General features: G+C 39.2%; 1 protein-coding gene across 1 annotated transcript in view; it reads left to right on the top strand.

Moving 5' to 3' along the window:
• The window catches only part of TTC1 (tetratricopeptide repeat domain 1), a 54,669-nt gene extending 30,979 nt beyond the window's left edge, over positions 1–23,690 (top strand). Inside the window, exons 4-7 of the mRNA XM_007949917.2 lie at positions 3,014–3,050; positions 9,484–9,632; positions 16,277–16,331; positions 23,557–23,690. Coding sequence (XP_007948108.1) covers positions 3,014–3,050; positions 9,484–9,632; positions 16,277–16,331; positions 23,557–23,690 — 375 coding nt within the window. The remainder of the gene's footprint in view (positions 1–3,013; positions 3,051–9,483; positions 9,633–16,276; positions 16,332–23,556) is intronic.
• The last annotated feature ends 3,542 nt before the right edge of the window (positions 23,691–27,232 follow it).

Here is a 27,232-nt window from a genome sequence, read left to right as displayed (position 1 = left end):
GAAACTCATAATCCCCTATTTGTAGCCCTTCTCAAAATGATCTTCTTTCAAACCATCTAATTGTCAGCTAACATTAGATTTTTAGAAAAAAATGTTATATTTGTAAAGCCCTTGTTTAGAAAGGCTTCTTTTTTGTTCTCTGTCCTCAGAATACCTAGGCTTTAAGAAAAACAATTTCTTTCTTTCTTTTTTTTTTTTAATTTTTAAATTCATGGCAGTTTTCTTACTGGATCCTTTTTTCCTTACACATTCATGACATTCTTATGGGCAACACTCTTCCATGGGGCAGACTGTCATAGAAAGGAAAGGCCATTGAGGTATGGGAAATTCCCAGAGGTAACTGTAACTTAATTCTCTCATGAGAAAGTATGTTGTCATTCTTAGGGTAATTACCATAATACTGTGCATGCTGTCCTCTGGCAGTTAGGAAACAAGTGCTTGTGGCAGACAAGAGGCCAAGTTCCCACTGCTGGAGGCAATTGAAAACTACTGATCTATAGATAGAGTAGTTGGGAGGAAGGTACACTCTTCCTATAGCTCCTGAGCTTAGGGCTTGGGTTTGTTCTTCTTTTGTATTTTTGAGAGGATATTATGTGAAACTTAACCATCTCAAATCTCAGTTCCCAAGACCTATTTTTGTAATTGTTAGGGAAATAATCTCCCTAACTTAAGAGAGCCATTTTTCATGGCAGCATCGGGTCTTTCTTGAGGTTGCCTAGAGGAAAGCACATGCAGCCTCTCTGGCTTGCTTCACTGGATACCCCACAGGCTCTAGTTCCTATATGAGGATAGGTCTGTTAATGGGATTTTTTATTTTGTTTTGTTTTTCTATGTTATACTCTTAATACTTTAAGAAGACTATAAAATTGGAGACTTGAAAGTTTCTAAGATTAATGCCCTAATGCAATTTAGGGAGCATATTCTGAGTTTTTCAAGAGAGTGATGAATGAAGAGGTAGAATTTCTGAAAGGCAGGTTTACAGGCTCTGTACCCCTGACTGAGGGCCCCTGGCCAAGTTTTACATTTCTTCTCTGGAGAGACAGAAGGCAAACTGGAGTTACTGGGGAGTGTTACCTCTGGGTCTGGCTACAGAAGAGCAGACACCCCTAACAGAGTAGACTCCAAATGTCTTTACAGTGAAACCTGTGAGAACTGAAATTTGGTGGGACTGCCTTGTATTTCCAGGTCTCACAGGTTTTCTACCTTTGACAGGGTGCAGTCTTACACTTTTCTGTCACTCATTGTACTGGAAAATATGTGCATTTTCCTTCTCTGACAGGTTTCTGCTTCACACAGGTTCCATCTTTCACAAATTTTACTGTATATGCATTATGCCACCCTTATACATTATGCCATTGTATGTGTGCCTGTGCGTGTATGTGTGCCTGTTTACACTCAACTGCTAGCCCAAAAGTTGGCACATACATTTTATACTTCTATGCATACACACACACACACACACATATAATAAAAGGATGGCGAATAAGTTCTAAATTATTTTTTACACCACTTGGAGACTACTATTCTAATGACAGACAACACCTGGGTCCTGTAAGGTGTTAATAGGTGATTCTTAAACATAGGATTCTGCAGTAAAATACCATCATTTCTTGATCTAAAGAGGCCAGTTGATAAGATGCACTACAACTTAGTAACAGCTTCTAGGGCACAAAAAATAACAGCACAACAGTTGTACTTGTGAATTGTAACAATGCATTCCTATTTCAGAAACTTTAAAATACAAAAATATATCTTAGATTTATGGAAATCTGCTAAGTTGAAAAACACCACCATAACACAAAGTTATATAGATTTCATTATTACATGACTTCTTAATGTGTGAATTAATGTGATGAGCATTGTGAGAGATATGGTAGAATTAGTGCTTCCTAGACTTGATCCTAGAACCATTTTTTATTAAATCTTGAAACTCAATTAGGCAGACAGTGCTCTGAAACAGTCTGCAAAATACTTAGTATTTGCTATAGCAGGAATTTTGGGAATATTGAACACAGATTTGAACAAATTTATTTCTGTAAGTTTGTATAAAACTCCTTATTTGGGGAAGATAGACATTTTAGGGCTGGAAGACATATAGCATTCCACCTAGCCTCCTCATATTTTAGATGAGAAATTGAACCCAAGAGAAAGAAAGTAGCACAGCCAAGTTAAACAGCAAGTTAGTATCCAACTGGGACTAGGATTCCATTCTTTTAACATCCAGTATTTGTTAGGTGTCTAGGTTCAGCAAATTATTTAGCAGATATTTTATTTGATAAATTGTTTTGTAGTTTTGCTTCATCGGTGGTTATAAATTAAGGTTTATAACTAAGACTACATAACCAGCCACACTACATGTGTTAGTACATGGACCATCTATTTACTTTCTGGGAGATACCATTTTGAGTGTGATGTAGTATAACAATGAACCAAAATCAAACCCAAACCCAGCTTGCCATTGAATGAGTTCTGACTCATAGCGACCCTATGGGACAGAGTAGAACTGCCCTACAGGCCTTCTAAAGCTGTAAATTTTTACAGAAGCAAACTGCCACATCTTTCTCCTATGGAGCACTGGTAGATTCGAACCATGAACCTTCTGGTTAGCAGCTGAGCATCACAAAGACACCTTACAAGTAACTAAAGACAAGACTAATTAGTTGATTTATTCGTAGATCAGTCATTTCCCTTGCTTATTAATCAAAAGTTTTCTAAATCTCAACATTCTGATGTGTCTCACAAATGCAACTGGTTAACTACAACAATTTTTAGAGATACTTTAGGAAAGAAGCAACTTAAGATAATTTGTTACCAGGAGATTTTCCAGTCAGAGCTGTCCCTGTGTAATTTTGAGTTCTAGCTTGAAAGAAACATGCATGTTTTCTTGTGATCTATTTGAAGAGCAGTCTGCATCTCCATAAATAGTTACTAACGGTAAGCTCATGTCATTGAGCCTTTGGGCCACTAAAGACAGAGCCAGGGTGACACATACTAATGTTGTATTTCCTTTTAGGACAAGAAAGAGATGGCTGTCAGTGACTGCAGCAAAGGTACAACTTTCTTTGTCTTCTTACATGTTGACATACAAGAACATTACCTGTGCTAGACAGACTGATAGATTTTTCATGAACTCATACATGTATGTGTACCCTTCCTCTGGGGCCTATAAAGAAGAGGTTTAGATTTCACCATTTCCAGAGATCTTAGAGTAGTCATCTTATTGTAAGCATGCTTTTGAATGAATAGTTCATTCAGTTTCTCCTATATTAATAAATACGTGATGAAAAATTCAAAGCCACTTGGGCAAAAGATACTCATAGAATTAATTTACTTCTGTAGCCTTTCTTCTCTTTGAGATTCAGATGGGAGATCTCAGCTGCTATTTGAGCATCTGGATCTGTGTGTTTGCACATGGAAGCCGCTATCGTGAGGGATACTTTCTCTTAATGAAGTGGCAGACTCTTCAGATGTAATAATTTTTTCATACCTACTTTCCATTGTTTTGATTATTCTTTCAGATTCTACACAATTAATTAAGCATTTGCTATCTGACATTCGAGTTTCATTAAGGTCTTTTCATCCTATCAACTTATAAAGCATCACCCCTAGATGCAGGATCAGTATTGTTTTTTGTTTTTTCCAAAATTTCCTGACAGGCCATATAGTTGTCCTGCCTTTCTAACCAACTTGGTGTGGAGAAGACACACAATGACATTTCCTTGCTATCTTACTACTCTCATTAGTTTTACTCACTAGTTTTTGTTTTGTTTTGTTTGTATTTTTTCTGTTTTCATTCTTTGGTTAGTCTCTGAGAGAATTCTAGAGTTAGAAGAGGCCTTATATGTTACCTAGTCTTCCTCTCTCACACTGAGCATGAATCCTCTCTCATATTTTTTCCTTTGTATTAATTTAGTGCCTTCTCTGCTGGCTTTCTCTTTTTTTATATTTAGAATTTCTTTATAGTATCTGAATGAAATTGTTGGCTACATCAAAATCTAGCAAACTACTTTTGACCTATTACCATCTTGCACTGGAACTGGTTCTGAACATACTGTTTTGTTTAAGAAGAAAGTGTTTAACCTATCTCTTCTATGTGAGGTATGTGAGTTTAAATTAGGAAAAGCTGCTGATTTTCAGAGCTTCTTTCCTTACAACCAAATGGTGAGAAAGTGCCTTGTAAGTTTGATTAGTACAGATTAGGAAACAGTTCATTTCCAGCTGTTGCCTTAAGTGTAGGAAGCCTTGCCAAGAAAATGAAAGGAAGGGGAATACTTGGGAAATGTTTTTCAAATTTGTTTCTGGACCTGCTTAAATCATATATTTATTTACTTAAGCATACTCATGACAAGGCAACATGCATTGTACCCGAAAAAACCAAACCAAAATTCAATGCCGTCGAGTTGGATCCGACTCACAATGAACCCTCCTTGGGTTTCCGAGTTGGTATCACTATGGAAGTAGATTGCCCAACCTTCCTTCCAAGAAGTGGCTGGTGGGTTTGAACTGCCAGCCTTCTGGTTATCAGTCAGATGCCTTAGGCATTAGGTATTACGAGAGCATAGTATATTGACATTATCCGAGTAGCCCACTACTGTCAAGTCAATTCTGACTGATAACAACCAACAGAACAGAGTAGAACAGCCCCATAGGGTTTTATAGACTGAAATCTTTACTGAAGCAACTGCCACATCTTTTTCCTGGTTCAATGTCTGGTGGGTTCAAACCACTAACCTTCCAGTTAGTTGCCAAGCACTTTATCACACTTTGCCACCAGGGCTACTTAAGTTGACATTAGTATGGTTTATTTGCGTTAAGTAGCACACACACACATCCTGTTCATAAATCTTCTTGGAAAGGACTTACCAGCTTATATCTGGGGTCATATTTGAGTTCATTATTTCCAGTCATAATCCAGAAAACCCAATGCCATTGAATCAACCCTAGAGTGACCCTGTAGGACCAAGTAGGACTGCCCGATAGGGTTTCCAAGGCTGTAAATCTTTATGGAAGCAGACTATCTCATCTTTCTACTGTGGAGCAGCTAGTGGATTTGAACTGCTTTTGGTTAACAACCAAATGCATTAACCACTACAGTATTTAATGCCAGTCACCTGAGTGTTTTCAACCTTGTCATAAAGAAAGTTTAAATTCATTCTCTTTATATAGATTGGAAAATAAAATAACATGTTCGATTGCTATGTTATTTTAGAAGTTTTTAATAAAATAATGGAAAAAAATCCTTCTCTTCAGTAGATATTGGCACATTTAGAAGCTCTCCACTATTTGGGAAGGTGGAGGTATCTGGGTTAAATATAAATTAGGAAATTGCAGTTTTTAAAAAGATGTAGTAGAGATCATTGGAATGTTTTCCCCTTGGATTTTGTGATATCCTAACTGGGAATATTGTAAATTGGGAATATTCCCTAATTGGGAATATTATAAGAGGTTGTGATCTGCTCAAAGGGGCTTTGGCAGACAGAGCCCATAAAGCTGAATTGTCAAGAGGTTTGGGATCTTTCAGAAAACCATTTCCTTACCCAGTATTCCCTGCAGATTACAGTACCATTTTTCTGATTCCTTTACAGTAAAGCTTACTGAAAGAAGGATCTATACCTGCGTTCTGTGCTTTGTCTTCTCCCTTCCTCTCCTCCCCCCACATCTATTAGGCTTCTGTTCCATCCATGCCAAAGAAACAGATCTTATGATCAGCAGCAACTTCATGTTGCCCAATTCAGTAGTTGCTTCCCTATCCTTGCCTTACTTGACCACTTAAAAACATTTAATCCATTTTATCATTCCTTCCTTCTTGAAAATGTTTTCTCTTGAATTTGGTTATACCATACTCTGCTTGTTCTTATATATGTTTTGGTTTCGTCCTGCTTTGTTGGCTGTTTCTTTTTATTCTCCTTTGCTGGCTAGTTCTGTTCATCTGAACGTGTTAGAAGTCCCCAGGTCTTAGTCCTACATGGAGACTTCTTTTTTTCTCTTTGTTTTTTCCATAAGTGATCTCATCCAGTTCTGAAGCTTTACGCACCATCCACATTGCTGGTATTTATATATAAAGCTCTGACTTCTCCACTATAGCAGAGTCCTGTATCTTACTGCAATCTTGGTGTCTCTTCTTAGAAAGTCTGGAAGGCACCTCAAATTTCAGAAATGTGGTACCTCTTCACCCCCCCATACATACACACAACTTGGATTTCCCTCAGTTTTTTACATTCTAATAAATGGCATCATTGTCCATTCATTTGCTTAAGCTAAAAACCCTTGGGGTCATCCCTGTTTGCTCTTTCTTTCATTCCAAAAGGCTAATTAATTAGCAAGTCCTGTGGACTCTAATTTAGAAACATGTACCTAATCAGACCCCTTCTCTCCATCTGCACTATTACTAGCTTAGAGCAAACCGACATCATCTTCATCTATACCACAGCGGTAACCTTCTAGTTAGAAGGTCTCTCAGCTTGCAGTCTTGCCCCCTGTATTGCAGCCAAAGTGATCCTTTAAATATATCAATCAGATTATATCTTTAGCCTGCTTGAAACCCCTCCAATGGGTTTTCATCTCACTTAAGGAAAAATCTAAACTCTTTCCTGGCCAGCAACACCCTGCATGATCTGAGCCTTACCTATATCCTCACCCTCATCTGTTCCCTATGTCTAATGTAGGTACTCACATGCCAAGGTTATTCTTGCTTTAGCACCTTTACACTTTTTAGTCCTCTGTACATTCTTCCTCATCCTTTCAAATGGCTAGCCTCCCTCAAATGGTCCCTCTTCATATTTTCTGACTACTCTCTGAAGTTGCCTCATTCTCCCTTCACTTGCAATCACATGTCATTATTTTGTTTTCCTTCATACTACTGTTAATATCTAATATCTATCTGTTAATATCTAAAACTCTTACCTCTTACTGGGATAAGAGCTTCATGAGAACAAGGACCAGGTCTGTCTTGTTTACCACTGTATCCCCAAAGATACATTAACACTGTTGTTGTTATGTCCGTCAAGTCATCTCTGACTCATAATGACCTCATGTACAACAGAATGAAACACTGCCCACTCCTGTGCAAGCCTCATGATCCCTACTATACCTTAGCCCATCATTGCAGCCACTGTGTCAATCCATCTTGTTGAAGACCTTCCTCTTTTACGTTGACCCTCCACTTTACCAAGCATGACATCCTTCTCCAGAGAATGGTCCCTTTTGACAACATGACCAAAGTAGGTCAGATGAAGTCTGGCCATTCTCGCTTCCGAGGAGCATCCCAGCTGCACTTCCTCCAGGACAGATTTATTAGTTCTTTTAGCAGTCCACAGTACTTTCAGCATTCTTTGCCAGCACTACAACTCAAAAGCATCACCTCTTCTTCAGTCTTCCTTATTCAGTGTCCAGCTTTCACATGAATATGAGGCGATTGAAAAATACCATGGCTTTAGTCATCAAGGAGGTATCTTTGCATTTCAGCACTTGAAAGAGGTCTTTTGCAGCAGATTTGCCCAATGCAACATGTCGTCTGATGTCTTGACTGTTGCTTCCATTAGCATTGGTTGTAGAACCAAGTAATATAAAGTCTTGGACAACTTCAGTCCCTTCTCTATTTATCATGATGCTGCTTATTGGTCCAGTTGTGAGGATTTTTGTTTTCTTTGTATTGAGGTATAATCCATACTTCAGACTGTAGTCTTTAATCTTCATCAGTAAGTGCTTCAAGTCATCCTCACTTTCAGCATGCAGAGTTGTGTCATCTGCCTATCTCAGGTTTTTACTGTGCCTTCCTCTAATCTTGAAGCCACATTCTTCTTCATATAGTTCAGCTTCTCAGATTAATTGCTCAGCACACAGATTGAATAGGTGTGGTGAAAGGATACAACCCTGACACACTCCCTTCCTGATTTTACACCATGCAGTTTCCTTGTTCTATTTGAACAACAGCCTCCTGGTCTATGTACAGGTTCCTCATAAGTATAATTAAGTGTTCTGGAATTTCCATTATTCTCAATGTTATGCACAATTGGCTGTGATCCACACAATTGAATGCCTTTGCATAGTCAATAAAACACAAGTAAACATCTTTCTGGTATTCTTTGCTTTGAGGTAAAATCCATCTTTTATTACTTATGATATCCCTTGCTCCACATCCCCTTCTGAATCCAGCTTGCATTTCTGGAAGTTCTCTGTCCTTTTTGAATTACCTTCAGTAAGATTTTACTTGTGTGTGATATTAATGATATTGTTCGATAATTTCCACATTCTGTGGGATCACCTTTCTTTGAAATGGGTATAAATATGGATCTCATCCAGTCAGTTGGCCAGGTAGCTATCTTCCAAATCTCTTGGCATAACCGAGTGAGTGCCTCCAGCGCAGCATCCGTTTATTGAAACATCTCAATGAGTATTCTGTCAATACATTACATTAGATACACATATTAGGTACTACATAAATACTCACTGAAAGAATGATCAAATAAATATTAAAAATATATGATGTGAAGAGAAAAAGCATTCTAGAGCCATGACACTGCTTTCAACAGAAAAAGGACCAACTCAGAAAGGATTGAGGGGAATGTGGTATATACTTTAATCAAAATACATGTCGAGTAGTTTTAGAAGAGTGGTTGTTGCTCGACAAAGGCAAAGATACTATGCTTCAGTGACCTAATGGTGCTGGAGAAGTAATTTGAAGAAACATAAAGGTGAGTTAGCTAAAAATATAACCTCTCTAGGCTTTATATATATAGCGCCTGAGGTATTTGACTGCTAACCAGAAGGCTGGCAGTTCAAACCCACCAGCCACTTCTCGGAAGGAAGACTGGCCAATCTACTTCTGTAGAGATACCACCTCGGAAACCCAAGGAGGGGTCGCTATGAGTCAGGACCAACTCTACGGCAGTGAGTTGTAGTCAGGGTATAGAACAAAGCGAATGATAGCAGAGTTTGCACCTTCATATTCTCTCTCACTCTTTCACTATGCACTTGAGCTATGTGTTATGACATACTCTGGGCAAAGGTCAAGACTTGGGATATAGAGCGGCCATCAGCAAACTAGGGCCCATGGGTGAAATCCACCCATGTGTTTTTGTACAGCCTACAAGTTAAGAATGGTATTGACATTTTTAAATGGGAGGAAAAAAATAATAACAACAACATGAAAATGAGCTGAAATTCAAATGTCACTGTACATTAAAAAAAAGTTTCATTGGCACACAGCCAAACTTCCTTGTTAATGTATAGTCTATGGCTGCTTTTGTGCTACAATAGAATTTAGTAGTTGTAACAGAGATAATATGGCCTGCAGAGCCTACTGTCTTGGCTTTTACAGGAAAAGTTTGCCAACACTAGGTATACTAAACCTGTTATAGTCAGTTTTGACAAATGATTCTTCCTTTCACACCCTTGAGGGATAATCGATACACAGGTTTTACGTAGCTGAAGTTGTATGAGGCGTTTTCTTCGGACTAACAATTATTTCTTTTCCTTCTGCAGCAATTCAGCTCAACCCCAGCTATATAAGAGCAATACTGAGAAGAGCAGAGTTGTACGAGAAAACAGACAAGCTGGATGAAGCCTTGGAAGACTATAAATCTGTATTAGAAAAAGATCCATCAGTACATCAAGCAAGAGAAGCCTGTATGGTAAACTGAAATATATATACTTTTATTATTATTGGGAGCTTTGTTGGCATAGTGCCTAAGGCATTTGCCTGCTAACCAGAAGGCTGGTGGTTCAAACCCACCAGCCAGTTGGGCAGTCTACTTCTGTAGTGATACTAGATCGGAAACCCAAGGAGGGGTCACTATGAGTTGGAAACGACTTGAAAGCAGTGAGTTTGGTTGTTTTGGTTTATTATCATTAATTACATCCAGAGTTTATTAATATTCAGGATGGAAACAAAAGTTTCAACTAATGTTCTCATTTAATGAATGAGATTGCTGAAACATGCATGGTGGTTCAAATCTTCTTCTTCATTCATTGCTAACAAATTTAAAGCACTATTGAAGTATTTTTCAAAGGTAATGTATGCTTGGTTCATGAACAATTTGAATTAATAGATACACATTTTTTCCCCTTCTATTCCCTATATTGCTACTCAGTTAATTTTAAATAATTAAGACATAACTAAATTTAATATCCATTCTAAAACTGACATTAGTCTTTTTAGTTCCTGGGGTTGACAAGAACTTAATTTCATTGTTGTATTAGGGAAATCTTTTCCACTGGAATTATATAGTTTAGTCCAAAGTGCTTCTTTAGAAACAGTATTATAGTATTATAGGTAATAAAGTTCTGATTTTCCCTCCTTCCTTTTCATCAGTATAACTTTCTATTCCATTGTCATATGCCTAGCCTATTATCCTCAGTTTTTTCCATTGCAGTTGAGTATCTCCCAAACTAATTTTCTTAACTTTCTTAAAATGTCTCTTACTGTTATCTTTGGCACTACCAGTGCTTCTGCTTCTAAATCTTATTATTTTTATTTGAGTTGTAAATTAGCTAAATACTATTGATTTTTCCCCCATTTAAGATTAACTCCAGATTTGTCCTTTTACCTTTGTCACCACTCTTGATTATCTCTAATGCATGGAGCAAGGTGCTACTAATATATGTGCTACAGTAGAATTGAATGTGTATATGTTAGTGCCTAAAAGTAATCGATGTTCAAATAAGCTTGAGAAATACTTGTTTTGACAAGGTAACCAGGTTTCTTGGCTACCAGACTTTTCAAAGAGCCATTAGGATGAGGAAGTCCATTATGAATCTCCAATATACAAAGGACATTACCAACTAAAAGCCAGGCAAAAGAAAGCTCAGGCATTTTTTATTTAAACCAAACTTTATCAATTGAAGCACTGGTTCAACATTTTAAAATGAGATTTTACTGTAAGAATCCAGGTCTGACTCTGAAAGTTGGAAGATTTAGGCACCTTGAGTCCTTCTTGAATCCCTGTACATTGGTATTCAGTAGAGCTCTTCAGTTTCAACAATGGCCTCACTACTTCCTGCCCTCTAACACCGGTTTCTTTACTTGTTTACATTTCCCATCTGGCCCTTGAGGGTTTTTGAGCCCCTGCTGTACAAAATTTTTTACTTGCTTCATGGGGTTATTATTCTGGAGCAAATCTGGAAAATGTTGACGGATCTCTCTTCATTACCAAAAAACAACAACAACAAACTTACTGCCATTGAGTCAATTCCGAGTCAGAGCGAAGAAAACACTTGAGTTTCCAAGGCGGTATGTCTATGGAAGTAGATTGCCCAGTCTTCCTTCCGAGGAGTGGCTGGTGGGTTTGAACTGCCAGTCTTCTGCTTAACAAGTCAAATGCCTTAGGCACCACACCACCAGTGCTCCCATATTCTCTCTGCATTACTAAATGATTTTTCTTTTTTAAGCACGCTTCAGGTGAATACTTCAATAATAACATCTTTTATTTATCTACAAATGGAATAATGAGAGACAGACTGGTTTAGATAATTAAAATACATAAGTAGTTTGAAACCAGTTTTAATCTTTTATCAGACTTTTTCTCTGAATAGTGGTAGGATTAACTTCTGGAACTCTATTTTTATGTATGTTAGACCATTTGATATTGTCTAATAGGTTCTTGGCAGAAGGAAGATGGGGCAATCTTTTTCTGTAAAGATTTATTGCCTTGTAAATCCAGTGGTGGTCACTATTAGTTGGAATTGACTCGATGGCAATAGGTTTGGTTTTTTAGGTAATAGGTTTTTGAGGCTCTAGGGTTTTTGATTTCTGATACTGCATTTTTCATCTCCAGAATGTCCATTTGTTTCTTTTTTATTATTTTTATTTCTCTGATTTAATTTCTTATTGTTTATTGGGAGCATGTTTTGTTTTGTTTTACTCCATTGTGGATAGCTATAATAACCACTTTAAAATCTTGCTAATTTTAACATTTTTATGATCTTGGGATTGTTATCAGTTGATTTTCTTTTTCTTGAGAATGTGTTCCATTTTCATGCTTCTTTGTATTTTGTGTAATTTTGGTTATATCCTGGACATCGTTGTTGTTATTGTTGTTAGGTGCCATTACGTGGATTCTGACTCATAATAACCCTATGTACAACAAAAGAAAACACTGCCCTGTCCTATGGTATCCTCACAATCCTTGCTATGCTTCAGCCCATCGTAGCAGCCACTGTGCCAGTCCATCTTGTTGAGGGCCTTCCCCTTTTGCTCTGACCCTCCACTTTACCAAGCATGATATCCTTCTCTGGGGAATGGTCCCTTCTGACAACATGACCAAAGTAGGTGAGACGAAGTCTGCCCATTCTCACTTCTAAGGAGCATTCTAGCTGTACTTCGTCCAGCACAGATTTGTTTGTTCTTCTGGCAGTCCTTGGTATTTTCAGTATGCATTGTCTAGCTTTCACATGCATATGAAGCAATTGAAAATACCATGGCTTGGGTTACACACATCTTAGTCTTCACAGTGAAGTGAAGTGTTGCTCTTCAATACTTCACAGAGGTCTTTTGCAGCAGACTTGCCCAGTGCAAAATACTACATCTGATTTCTTGACTGCTGCTTCCGTGGGTGTTAATTGTGGATCCAAGTAAAATGAAATCTTTGACAACTTCAGTCTTTTCTCCATTTATCGTGATGTTGCTTATTGGTCCAGTTGTGAGGATTTTTGTTTTCTTTATGTTGAAGTGTAATCCGTACTGAAGACTGTAGTGTTTGATCTTCATCAGTAAGGGCTTCAAGTCATCTTCACTTTGAGCAAGCTTGCTCATCTGCATGTCGCAGATTGTTAATGAGTCTTCCTCCAGTCCTGATGCTGGGTTCTTCATATAGTCCAGCTTCTTGGATTATTTACTACAGTATACACATTGAATAAGTATAGTGAAAGGATACAATCCTGATGCCCTCCTTGGCTAATTTTAAAGCATGCAGTATTCCCTTCTTCTGGTGAACCAGCTGCTCTTGGTCTATATACAAGTTCCTCATGAGCACAATTAAGTGTTCTGGAATTCACATTCTAAACAATGTTACCCATAATCTGTTATGGTCCACACATTTGAATGCCTCTGCATAGTCAATAAAATACATGTAGACATCTTTGTGGTATTCTTTGCTTTCAGCTAAGATCCATCTCACTCACATCAGCAATGATATCCCTTGTTCCACATCCTCTTCTGAAGCCAGCTTGAATTTCTGGAAGTTCCTTATCAGTATACTGCTACAGCTATTTTTGACTTACCTTCAGCAAAATTTTACTTGCATGTGATAATGATATTTATTGTTCAGTAATTTCCACATTCCAGGTTACAGTTTAAGTGCAGTGAAGGTAAGAACAAATACTGGAGAAAAATTACAGAATCCAGATTCTTCATAATTTAGCATTTATAATGTCCAGGAGCTCTGGTGGCTCAGTGCCTAAGGCATTTGACTGCTAACCAGAAGGTTGGTGGTTCAAACCTGCCACCTGCTCCACAGAAGGAAAATCAGGTAACCTAGTTCTGTAAAGATTTACTGCCTTGGAAACCCAGTGGGGGTTGCTCTGAGTTGGAATCCACTCAATGACAGTGAGTTTGTTTTTGTTTTTTGTAATGTCAAAGATAATTTCCACATTCTTTTTTTGGAAATTATCTTGGACATTATGAATGTTAAATTATGAAGAATCTGGGTTCTTTTGTTTCTCTCCAGTGAGTATTAGTTCTTAGCAGCCATTAACCGTCATTGCACTTGAACTATTAATAATGTTTTCTTTTTAGCTGACCTGCTTGAATCTGTTCCACATCAGTCAGAGATGTGGATGGACAGGATTTAGGAATCTCCTCTCTGACTCTTTCCCTTCCAGTATTCTCCACATGCACTCCAGTGGCCCCATTTTCCCCAGATTCAGTTCTTTGGCTCTTCAGGCTAGAAGGACTACATTTTTTCCACCAAGGACCATGCCTTGTGCACCATATCCAGTGTGCCTGTCCCAGAGGCTCAAAAATGGAAACTTATGTCATGCAATTTCCTTCATCTAAGAGTATACTCACATAAGACTCTGGTAGTGCCTAAGACATTTGACTGCTAACCAGAAGGCTGGAGGTTCAAACCCACTAGCTGCTCCTCAGAAGGAAGGTTGAGCAGTCTACTTCTGTATCGATACCACCTCAGAAACCCAAGGACGGGTTGCTATGAGTCGAATCGACTCAGTGGCAGTTGAATTTTGAGTTTGAGCTTCTGTTCATTCTCCAGTGCCTTCAAGTAGTTGTTTTTTTTTTGTTGTTGTTGTTGTTTTAACATCCAGATTTTATAGCTGCTTTCTACAGGGGAGTCACCCTGGTAGATTCTCATCGTGACTAGAAGCAGAGCCTGTTCATAATTTCTTTAAATCTTATTGGCTCCTTTTCTCTTTTACATTTCTTTACCTTACTTTTGCCCCCTAACAGCTACCCCATTGTCACTCTTGGCATCAACACTGTTGCCCATGGCAAACAAAATTGGAAGATGTTCAGACAATAAACTAGTCTCTTTGGGAGATTGGAAAGCCCTAGGAAGTTGTATGAGTTGTCCGGTATTCCACTGTTAGTCACTAAAAAACAACTCTAGGTTTCTTGACCATTCTTACCTTTTCCTACCCTTGCCACCCCCTTAAAACAAATGAGAGCTTAATATTCTGCACTGGGCTGACTCCAAACTGTTTTGTTTTTTCTTATTTTTACTTCCTGTGGCAAATTATGCCTGAGGAACCCTTCCATCACCATAGATACTCTCTTTATGCCCATTTATTTTACCGACTGTGTTCTTGGAAGATGGGCCTCAAATAGATTTTCCTTTCACGTGGTCCGTGACTGTATCCTTTAGGTATGAAGTGGCTTAATGCTTATACTCCAGTTTGCTGCAGCTCTGCACCTGCTGCTCTGTGTCTGAGCTCAGGGCTTATTCTTGGATGACCCTTACTGCTATTGTATTTGATCAATCATATTTCTCCTTGAGTCTTCATGGAATAGCACCAATACCTTCTAACTTTTTTGTTCAAGATTCCTTCAGGCAAAAAAAAAAAACTAATGCAACTGTTGGGAAAAAGCAGCATTTCTGGGATTTCTACTGCTTGCCAGCCTTGCTATTAAAGAGACAAGTAAAGGAGCAGACACCACGGGGAATTCATTGAAACTGATGTTCTGGTTCTTTAGCCAGATTCCTGTAGCTTAGTTTTTCTCCCCCTGGAGTTGTTTTTCTTTCTTACAGTTAAAAGTGAGAGTATCTAGCATTATTATCCAGAGGTGATTCAGCCACTTTTGTTTCATAATGATGGCTCAGATAATTTCATATGGCAAGACTGAATAATGCTCCTTAGTTGATGCTTTTTTAAGAGAAGTGATACTTTTAAAGATGACTGATTAGGTATTTTGTAAAATGTTCCTCGGTGTGCATTTGTCTGTGTGTAAACTTTTGTGATTCTTTGCAGGAGAATGCATGATTATCTGATTTTTCTCAATGGATTATAACTTGGTAAATTTCACAAAAATACCATATCAGTATTCTATAAACATAATTCTTGCCAGTGATACCTTGTGACTGATAGTCTTTTAATCTTCTTTTATACCTATATGCAAAAATTATTTTTGTAGAATTTTTATATAAATGAGTTATTTCTGTAATCCCAGAGTACTTGGGGCCAATTACAGAGCTAAAGGGGTCATCAGAGACTCTAATCTAGGTAAGTGGTTCTCAACCCCAGTTTTTGTTCCTAGGGACATTTGACAATATCTGGAAACATTTTTCATTATCACAACTGTGAGAGGGTATTTCTGGCATCCAACAGGTAGAGGGGCTGCTGCTAAAAAGCCTACCATGCACACAACCACCACAGCATAGCATTGTCCAGCCTGAAATGTCACTGGGAAGTTAAGTCTTGAGCTAGATGATTGTTTAGAAACATTCAGGATTGATGTAGCCCTTCTAAACAAATTAGAGTCTATAAAGAAGAGACTTCGAGTTAGAAGATAAAAATTAGCAAAATATATTAAAAATAAATACATCACCCATAATCCCACCACTCAGAGGTACCATGGTAAACATCAAGTACATATCCTTTCCAACATTTTCTTAGATCTATATTTATTAATCTTTTTAAAAATATCTAATTTTATATCGCTCAACCACAAACATAAATACTTGACCTTTTTTTTTACTTAAATGGGATTACGTGTCACTCTCTCCTTCTGATCTCACTTTCACATTATGTTATTAATTTTCCTCAAATTCAAAATAAAGCTAGAAAAGTTTTTCACCAATTCTTGTTTCTCTTCTTTTTCCCTCAGAGATTACCTAAGCAAATTGAAGAACGTAATGAAAAACTAAAGGAAGAGATGTTAGGTGAGTTTGCTTCTCTTACTTTCTTCAACCCATAAACATCCAGGGAGCTAGGGCTCAGGGGTATCAGCATTTTTATTCACTAAAAGAGAGGAGGACCACAGTCTGAAATAGTTTCGAGCTCTTCATTTGTTAGTTTAGCAATACTGTGGGGCAGTGACTTTTTAGCTGTTTTGGTTCTTTATGCCACTCTAACAGAAATGCCACAGGTAGATGGCTTTAACAAACAGGATTTTATTCTCTTACAATAAACTTTTAGGATGCTAGAAGTCCCAGTTCAAAATGCCAGCTCTAGGCGGTGGGTGAAAGCCCCTTGACCTTGGGCTTCAGCTCTGCCTCTTGCTCCCGGCCCACTGGAGCTGGAGGTGGCTCTTGCTGAGGCTGACAAACCCAAGTTAACAAGTAAAAGGGCACAGTCCCAAAATTATCAAGCAACACAGCAGGTTACTAATTCAAATCCATTAATAGTTCCAAGATCAGCCAACTACATGCAGGATCCAAGTGTGCCAAAAGCTAGAGACCTTCCTCAGAGCTGCTGCTTATATATTAAAAGCAGACTACATCCCTAAGGCAGCTAGCTACTCCATTAGATTCCACCATGGAACTGATTACCAGTCTCATCGTGGGGAATGACTACATCCAACTGCCCAGCCACTCAAAACCAGGCCCAACCAAGTTGACACACAACTTAACTACCATATTAGCTTTTTCTTTTTTCTCTTTTTTTTTCCCCTTAGCCTTTTTGACCAAGCACTGTGGTTTAGAGAAAGCTTTTCAAAAACCAAGCTTCTGTTTTTTCTATCTTCAAGAATGCCATAGTTCTGTCACTGAATCGTACATGTAGAAACTTTGAATTGTTGTATGTTTTTTCATGTTATTCTCAATAACAAAATAAAATTTCTTAAAAAGAACCAAATGAAAGTTTCAGAACTGAAAAATAAAATACCTGAAGTAAACTTCCCTGGATAAATCCAGTAACAGAATGGAGGTAACAAGCAACTTAATTTAAAAAATGGACACTTCACCAAAGACAATGTAAGGAGGGCAAATAAGTACATGAAAAAAATCTTTCATATCATCAGTCGTTGTTGTTGTTGTTATGTGCCGTCAAGTCGGACCCAACTCATAGCGACCCCTCCTTGGGTTTCCGAGGCAGTATCACTACGGAAGTAGATTGCCCCATCTTCCTTCCGAGGAGTGGCTGGTGGGTTTGAACCGCCAGCCTTCTGGTTAGCAGTCAAGTCAAGTGCCTTAGGCACTATGCTACCAGACCTCCTTCATCAGTTATTAGAGAAATGCAAATTAAAACCACGGGGAGATACCACTATACATCTATCCAACCACAACTATTAGAATGGTGAAAATAAAAAAAGTATTGACAATTTGAAGTGCGGACAGAGTTGTCCCCCACCTCCAAAGCCCAGATGCAAAGCAACTGTAACTCTCATAAATTTCTGGTGGGAATGCAAAATGCTTCAGCCACTCTGGAAAATGGTTTGACAATTTCTTAAAAATGTAAACATATACTTACCATATGGCCCAGCATTACTGAGTAATTACCTCAGAGCAGGGGTTGGCAAACTTCTGCAAATAGGTAGGTAGTCGGTATTTTAGGCTTTGCAGGGCATAGGTTTTTGTCACAATTACTGAGTTCTGTTATTATTACTTAAAAGCAACCATAGACAGTGTGTAAATGAATGGGCAAGACTGTGCTTGTTTTTCCAAAGAGTAGAAGATCAGATTTAGCCTGAAGGCTGTGGTTTGTTAGTCCCTACCCCATAGAAATGAAACCTATGTTCACATACACACAAAAAAACAAGGCCATATAGTTTGACTCCCAACTTGGGATACTAACCCACTGCTGTCAAGCTGGCTTCTGACTCATAGCGACCCCTCCTTGGGTTTCCGAAGCAGTATCACTACAGAAGTAGATTGCCTAATCTTCTTTCCAAGGAGTGGCTGGTGGGTTTGAACCGCCAGCCTTCTGGCTGGCAGTCATATGCCTTAGGCACTGCACCACCAGAGCTCCTACTTGGGATACTGCCAACCTCTATTTCAGATAATGAATTTCATCAAAACAGTTGACTTTACAGCTTTACACTAGAATGCCATCACTACAGCTAATACCACATGAATAGGATCAAAAGAATTTGTGTTTTGAAAATGTCATTACGAGTCCCTTTAGTGTTTGAGAAGACCTGATAGGGCATAATTAGGAGTAAAGGTAAGGTAGGCTAGGACAACAGTTGGCTTCATTTGATCCATCTTTTTGTGACTTCTCTTATTTGCTAAAGATTTTATACTTGGAATCTGAGAGATTCTCGTGAATGGTCTTCTTCCCTAAGTAGAGTGAAGGTTTCTAGACAGAGACTAGTCTAGCATATTCAGCTTGTAACCTAACTGTTTTCCTGCCTAAGATCTAAATTTCTTATATACATCGACTCCTAACTTAGCGACATGGTTAGGTTCCAAAGACCAGGTCATTATGCAAAGACGGGCATTATGCAAAAATCATGGAGGATCACATCAGATCACATCATTACATAACTGCCAAACCACTGAGAATCATAGCTCAGGCAACTTGATACATAACCTTAACCATCACAGCTGGCATTACTCATGCCCCACACCTTGACATTTGTTACTGCCAAATATACATTGTTAATGTGCACAACAGTTGGATAGTAAATTTTTTACTATTGTATATACGCAATGTTGGAGAACAAGATAGTTGATACATGAGGAGTTAGGTATATTACAACACTTAGTCTTAAAGGATAGCCCTGGATGTGTCTGGCCTTCAGACATTAATATCCAGAGAATGCAAACAGATTTCCAAAGGTTCATTCTGATAGCAGAGCTGACTGAGAGGAGACCATTAGCCTAGACTGTCCAGAACTTCTGGACCTTGTTGGATACACTCAGACTCCAAAGAAAGCTACTTAAACTTGGAGTGTTTCTGGAGGCTTCCTTAAAAAAAAAAAAAAAAAACACAAGCCAAACAGATTGCCACTGAGTTGGATTCAACTCACAGCGACCCCTCCTTGGGTTTCTGAGGTGGTATCACCAGGGAAGTAGATCGCCCAACCTCCCTTCCGAGGAGTGGCCTGGTAGGTTTGACCTGCCAGCCTGCTGGTTAGCAGTCAAAAATCCCTTAGGCACTACGCCACCAGAACTCTCAGAGCCTTCTTCAGGTTTTCCTAAAAATGACTCTTTCCCCAATATACATATTTAATTAAACTTGACATCGTGTTTGAGCAGAAAATTTTGGAGATACTTTTTCTTCAACGATGAGGGTAAAGAGCATTTTCTCACCTATTCTAACATTTGTTATATTTAGCAAAAAAAAAAAAAAAACTTTGCATTTAGTGATGATAGACTGCTGAGCTGGGTGTCATGATTTGGTGCAAATTGAGTCTTGCTGGCCATTGTCAGTTCCTGATGGAATCAGAACTCCCATCTATCTTTGAAAATTCAGTAAGTGGAAGTTTCTGTCTCCATGGCTTTGGGTTTTACTTGCGTGTTTACTTAATTTGAAATATTCAAGCTGAATTTATTCCGTCAGTTGCTTTTGTCTAAAGTCAACTCCCATCAGACTTTAGCAATTTAAGTTGCTTGGTAAGTAATGTGTCAGATTGTTGTTGCATGTCAGTACTTCGAATGTCTAGACTGTTATTTCTCAATGACTACAGAGATCATGAATAAAATATTAATTCTAAGTGTGCCCAGCACCAGATAGCCAGAAGCAAGAAATCATTCTTTGCTTGGACTGTTTAGCCCCATAAAAGCTTTTTGGTATTCTTCTCACCCTGTTACAGATGAGGTGACCATGATTAATGTGCTTTGAGATCCTTAGAGGCTAGACATTCTCAGCACAAATTAATACCACTTCCTTAGAATTTCTGAGCAAGCTTTTTGTAGTGAACTGCATGGCTTGGTGCAGGTTCCTATGGGAATGAGAGCTTCTTCTAGAGGGCTAACAGTTAAAAAGAAAACTGCTGAGCATTGTTTTTCATGGGCACATAAGAAGTTATGGTAAGTTAGGTAATTACTAAGAGTGGGCTCTTAATTGTTCATTATTCTTTGACTTGCTTTTTCTTTTCCCTCTGTGATTTGATGTCCTTTTTGTTGGAAAGAACATCCTAATGGGAATCATTAACGGATAGTACTAATTTTGCTGTTCCCTTCCTCGCCTGTCACTTACACACACCATCATTAGAGCAAGAGAGGAGACCCAGGGTGGCCATCAGTCTTGGTGCCACAGTCCTTGTTAACCAGCGAAGATGATCCTGGTAGCTTCAGATTTCAGGAAAAAAGGGCCCACCTCTGGAATGTTTGGTTTTGTCTTTTTCTCTAGGATGATGAGGCCAGTAGCTGTCGTAGTCAGGGAAAAGAAGGCTTTAGAGGACTTACAGGTCCAGTTGGTGGTATGGTGAGTGGGTACAGATGCCCTGGACATAGCACCCCAAGAGGCTCAGAACTTTCTTTGAGTGACTGATGGTGCTGGTCGTTGATGCCCCCTTATTTGCCTTTGTTCTGACCTAGTGACTTTCCCATTTTCTAAAAAACGGTAGAAACCCTTTGTTTAAAAAAAAAAATTGTTATGTAGCACCACATTATAAAAAAAAAGAAGTGTTGTTTTATTTCTATAAATTTCATTTACAAGTTCAAATATGTATCATTTAAAATCAGAATAATCAGGCCAATTTGAAGAGCATAAAAAATCTGAATTTAGGATTGGGGGCCCCAATTTGTTTGGATTTCACAATGTTAAATTTTTTGTTCACATAGAACATTTACCTAAATAGTCAAAAATCATCTAAAAGTAAAACTGATGGATGTTTTCAGTATCCCCAAAGCATCTCTAGGAGCTCTGGTAGCACAGTGCCTAAGGCACTTGACTGCTAACCAGAAGGCTGGCAGTTCAAAGCCACCAGCCACTCCTCGGAAAGAAGGTTGGGCAATCCTGCTTCCGTAGTGATACTGCCTCAGAAACCCAAGGAGGGGTCGCTGTGAGTTGGGGCCGACTCGATGGCAAATAACAACAACAAAAAAGCATCTCTGCTCAGCTGTCGGTACTGAGGACAAACTCTTAGTGTATTTTCTGCATTTGAGAGCACCTCACAATGTGTGGCTGTTTAACCTTACAGGGGAGGGAGGAGTATCTTCCTCTCTGCTTTGGTTTTACACACACAGTGATGAGAAGAGCTATTTGCTCTTGGCAGCTACAGTGAGAGGGTAAGAGGTATGTACATGGAGGCCAGCTGATGCTAACATAGGTTTCGGAAAAAGACACTCAGCTTTGATTACAAATAGGAAAGACATTTGTCATTATTGTAAGTTGTTTGATCCTGTATGCTTGACCAAGCCAAAAATCTTTCAAGTAAGTGGAATTGCTAAGGATTGGTGTGTGTATATGTTTATGACACTTCCTTATGTCCTGTCATCCTGCTTTGTCATCTGCTTCTTTTTTGAAAAGGTAATACAGGCAGTTTGAGTTCCATTTTCACATTATCATTAGGTGTTTACAATTAGTTTGGTTTTTTTATATTTTATTTTTGTTGTTGTTGAGAATATGCATAGCAAATACATATACCAAGTTGCTGCATGTTTAATTTAGTGACATAGATCACATTCTCAAAGTTGTGCAGCCATTGTCACCGTCCTTTTCTGAATTGCTCCTCCTCCAGTCATACACACTCACTGCCCTCTAAGTTTCTTATCTGATCTTTTAAGTTGCTGTTGTCATTTGATCTCATAAAAATAGATCTTAAAGGAGCATAATGCTCAAGGCTGACATTCTTTACTGTAACTATTGACTGGTTTTAAGAAGACCTCAGGCAACGTTTTAGCTTTAAGATTTAAAGATTATCTTAAGGCAACAGTTTTAGGGGTTCATCAAGCTTCCATGGATACAGAAAGTCTGGAATCCATGAGAACATTAAATTCTGGTCTGCATTTTCCCCATTTTACATTAGTTTTTTTAAATATCAGACTTCTCAAGATTCTAGCCATCAACTGCAAAACCAGGTTATCTCTTTGGTTCTCAAAGTATTGGTACCCAGACCTACTGAATGAGAAATTCTAGAGGAGGGGCCAGCAATCTGGGTCTTAACAAGCTCTCTAGGTGTTTCAGATGCACACTCAAGTTTAACAACCACTGTTTGGGAATGTGGTTAATGAGTGGGAGGCACTTGACTGCTAACCAGAAGACTGGCAGTTCAAACCCACCAGCCACTCCTCGGAAGGAAGGTTGGGCAATCTCCTTCCATAGTGATCCACCTCAGAAACCCAAGGAGGGGTCGCTATGAGTCAGGTCCAACTCGACGGCACATAACAAGTGTAGAGGCAACTCAGATGGGTAATTAAAAGGAGTGGATGTGTGCACTTATTGCTACCCCCTCATCGCCAGTGGAAGCAGACCTGCAAGAAAGAGTAAAACAGTTTAGAAACAGTTGTTTTCCAAAACAGTTCAGCTATTTTATCTCATTGCCCCCATAAGCCACTGTAAACCAGTGAAATGTTCTTTAAATTCCAACTTCGGACATACAAACTCCATGCCCTCTTATATCTAGAAACAACATAAATATCCTTGGCTGTACCATGTGTCTCAGTTTTGCCTGTAGGAATGAGATCACTCAAGTGATTGATGGCACCATGCAAGTGAACAAGATCTCCCCTTTCCCAAGATATGAGTTCAGTGTAGAGGCCAAAGCTTTACTTAGCAAAGCAAGAGGCTGAGTTTGAATTCAGGCTCAGTAGAAATTTGCTGAATTAAATTCCACAAGTGGCTGCTGCTGTTATGTAGAGAACAGAGTTGTTCGGGAAACCTCGGCCCTCACTGCCAGGCAGATGAGGCTTGGTGGCACCTCCAGTCCCACTGGGAGCAGCAATTGGTTTTCTCATCACTCATCCCAGAAGCCTGTGTCTTTGGTAGTTCTGGACAGGAGGCTTTGCTCTCCTGGCAGGAGCAGCAGAGCTCCCTTACTTCTGATCTGTGCAAGCACAGCTCAGAGATATGTGGCATTACAGTAACTGCACCACTGAGTGGGGGAGAGACACTGGGAAGGTTTTGTGTTTTTAAAAGCATTTATTTACCCACAGAAAGATGCTATCTGTATTTTGTGGTCAGATCATAAGCCAAAATCACTTGGGCTCTTCCTGCTGCTTTTGTTTCCTTGTATTCATTTGAGGTTTTTTGGTGTTTTGTTTTGTTTTTCCATTGCAGGTAAACTAAAAGATCTTGGGAACTTGGTTCTCCGACCTTTTGGACTCTCCACAGAAAATTTCCAGATCAAACAGGATTCCTCTACTGGCTCCTACTCCATCAACTTTGTTCAAAATCCAAATAATAACAGATAATAACAGCTAACAAGAGCTTTAAAAAGCTGGCTTGGAAATTGTGTGCTGCTTGCCAGTTAGTGAGGGGAAAGGCCCTGCCAATCTTTAACTCTTAAAAGCATCTTATCTAAAAGAAAGGCTATCCAGTAGAGCCCAGTGTCCCTGTCTCCTGCTTGTTTATGATCAGGGTGAAATGCACTTAAAGATGTAATGGGCCTGATTTGATTACCATTTATGGCAGTGTCTGTGCAGCTGTTATTGCCCCTGGTTCTGGCTTCATGTCCTTTGTTTTGTCCAGGAGGAAGCCTGCTCTGCGAAACTGACCTGCCTGAGCCACACACAGAACAGGTCACTGGTTCAAGCCCAACAAATCTCTCCATAGCCAAGCACACCTGTTGGTGGGGAAAACACCCAGACATTATTGATAGGGTTCCCACCTGCTGTCCCCTCTCCCTGAATACACATCACATGCTGCTGTCGCTAGTGTGAGTGGCCTCCAGTGTTCTCTGATTTCCTCTTGTGATAATAAAGCTTTCTGTGGTGGTCTTGGTTGTGAATTTTGTCTCCTTGAAGACAGCTGAAGCAGAAGGCTTCTCATGCTTTGGTCTTGTTGTTGGTTTCAAGCTGTCATTGAATCTGAATTCCACAAATCTGCCCAATAGCCTAATTGCCACCCTGAAGAGTATCTTGAAGAGTTGACCATTCCACCATGAACTGGAACTCCAAGCCAACTTCACGAGTGGCCTTGCACCTCTTCATGTTGATGCAGATCATTACGAAGTCACTGTTTCTTACCAAATACCAACCTTAATTATTTCAACTTCTGATAGCGTCATTCAACTAAATTGTGATACGAGAACCCCAGAACAATACTGTATATAGTCCATAGACTATATGAACCCAGAAGTTTCAAAGCTAGATATTTCCCCCCCCTAGTGATGGACTTGATGCTGATATAAAGCTTTCACTTGTTTTGGTTGGAGTACAAATGTAGTGACAGGTAAATTTCATCTAGAAGTGAATTACTTGGATAATCCTCCAAGGGCATGCAGTAGTTGTACTCCCCGTGTTAAGGGCTGTGCTGGTTCTCCTGATCTGTTCTTAAAAGCCCCTTCGATTACAGTGGTAGATCAGGGAGTGAGGTGCAGTAGTAACCCTGAGTTGACAAACCTACCTCCCAAATGGAAATGTAATTCTTCATGGAGTTTGCAAGGGAAAAAAGAGGAAGAGAGAGTGGTCCAGAACAGGTAAGGTGGGCAGGGGACAGCCCCCAGGAGGCAGCAGCAGATGGCCAGTGGTTGGTACAGGTAAGGTGGGTGGGGTCAGCCCCTAGGCAGCAGGAGGCAGCTGCAGACAGGGCCAAAGGACAGAACAGATAGGGGGAGCCCAGAAATTGAACAGAGCAGTTGGAACAGCTAAGGGAGACAAACTAGTCTGACTGTTGTACTGTGGTGGCTTGTGTGTTGCTGTGAGGCTGGAGGGTGTGCCAGCAGGGGTGCCCATGATCTGAATGGACCAGTTCAGTGGAGCTTCCAGACTGAGACAGAAGAAGGAAGAGGCCATCCACTTCTCAAAGAATTGGCCAGTGAAAACGTTATGGATAGCAGTGAAACACTGTCTGATGTATTACTGCAAAATTTTATGAATAGCCCTGAAACACTGCCCAATACAGTGTCAGAAGATGAGCCCTTCAGGCTGGAAGGCACTCAAAATATGACTGGGAAAGAGCTGCCTCATCAGAGTAGAGCCTACCTTAATGATATGGATAAAGTAGAGCTTTAAGGACCTCCATTTGCTGAAGTGGCATGACTCAATATGAGATGAAACAGCTGTAAACGTCCATTAATAATCAGAACATGGAATGTATGAAGTATGAGTCTAGGAAAATTGGAAGTTATCAAAAATGAAATGCATAAACATTGATATCCTAGGCATTGTTATTGTTATATGCCGTCGAGTCGGACTCGACTCATAGCAACCCCTCCTTGGGTTGCCAAGGCAGTATCACTACGGAAGTAGATTGCCCAACCTTCCTTCCGAGGAGTGGCTAGTGGGTTTGAACCGCCAGCCTTCTGGTTAGCAGTCAAATCCCTTAGGCACTATACCACCTGAGCTCCCAGTTAATATTACTACTATTCAAATTTACGCACCGACCACCAAAGCCAAAAATAAGGAAAACTGAAGATTTTTACCAACTTCTACAGTCTGAAATTGACCAAACATGCACTCAAGATGTGCTGATTATCATTGGTGATTGGAATGCAAAAGTTGGAAACAAAAATCACCAGCATTTGGAAAATTAGGCCTTGGAGATAGAAATAATGCTGGAGATCGCATGATAGAATTTTGTAAGACCAATGACTTGTTTCTTGCAAACACCTTTTTTCAACAACAATAGTGGCTATACACATGAACTTCACCAGATGAAGTACACAAGAATCAGATTGAAAGAATAGATTTGATACATTAAAAACCAATGACCTAAAACCAGAGGAATTGTGGGATGACATCAAGAACATCATCCATGAAGAAAGCAAAGCTCATTAAAAAGACAGGAAAGGAAGAAAAACCCAAAATGGATGTCAGAAGAAACTCTGAAACTTGCCTAAAGCAAATGAAAGAAGTGACAAGATAAAAGAGCTGAACAGAAGATTTCAAAGAGCATCTCGAGAAGACAAAGTCAATTATAATGAAATACGCAAAAACATGGAGTTGGAAAGCCCAAAGGGAAGAGCACACTCGACATTTCTCAAGCTGAAAGAACTGAAGAAAAAATTTAAGCCCTGAGTTGCAATATTGAAAGATTCTATGAGCAATGTATTAAATGATGCAGGAAACATCAAAAGAAGATGGAAAGAATACACAGAGTCACTGTACCAAAAAGAACTGGTAGATCTTCATCCATTTCAGGAGGGGGCATATGATCAAGAACAAATGATAATAAAGGAAAAAGTTGAAGCTTCACTGAAGGAATTGCCAAAGAACAAGGCTCCAGGTATTGACGGAATACCTACTGAGATGTATCAAGAAACAGATGCCCCACTGGAGGCTCAGTTATGCCAAGAGATTTGGAAGACAGCTACCTGGCCAACTGACTGGAAGAGATCCATATTTGTACCCATTCCAAAGAAAGATGATCCCACAGAATGTGGAAATTACTGAACAATACCATTAATATTGCACACAAGTAATATCTTACTGGAGATAATTCAAAAACTGTTGCAGCAGTACACTGACAGAGAACTTCCAGAAATGCAAGCTGGATTCAGATGACAACGTGGAATGAGGGATATCATTACTGATGTCAGATAGATCTTGTCTCAAAGCAAGAAATACCAAAAAGATGTTTCCTTGTTTTATGGACTATGCAAAAGCATTTGATTGTATGGATCATAACAAAGTATGGATAACATTGAGAAGAATGGGGATTCCAGAACACTTAATTGTGCTCATGAGGAACTTATACATAGACCAAACAAAACAAGGAGACACTGCATAGTTTAAAATCAAGAAGGGAGTGTGTCAGGGTTGTATCCTTTCACCATACTTAATTCAGTCTGTAT

The sequence above is a fragment of the Orycteropus afer genome, unplaced genomic scaffold, assembly GCF_000298275.1.
Source record: "Orycteropus afer afer isolate SDZICR_OR568_19922 unplaced genomic scaffold, OryAfe1.0 scaffold00257, whole genome shotgun sequence".
Lineage (NCBI taxonomy): Eukaryota > Metazoa > Chordata > Mammalia > Tubulidentata > Orycteropodidae > Orycteropus > Orycteropus afer.
Note: the sequence above shows the minus strand (reverse complement) of the source record. Positions and strands in the feature narration are given on the sequence as shown.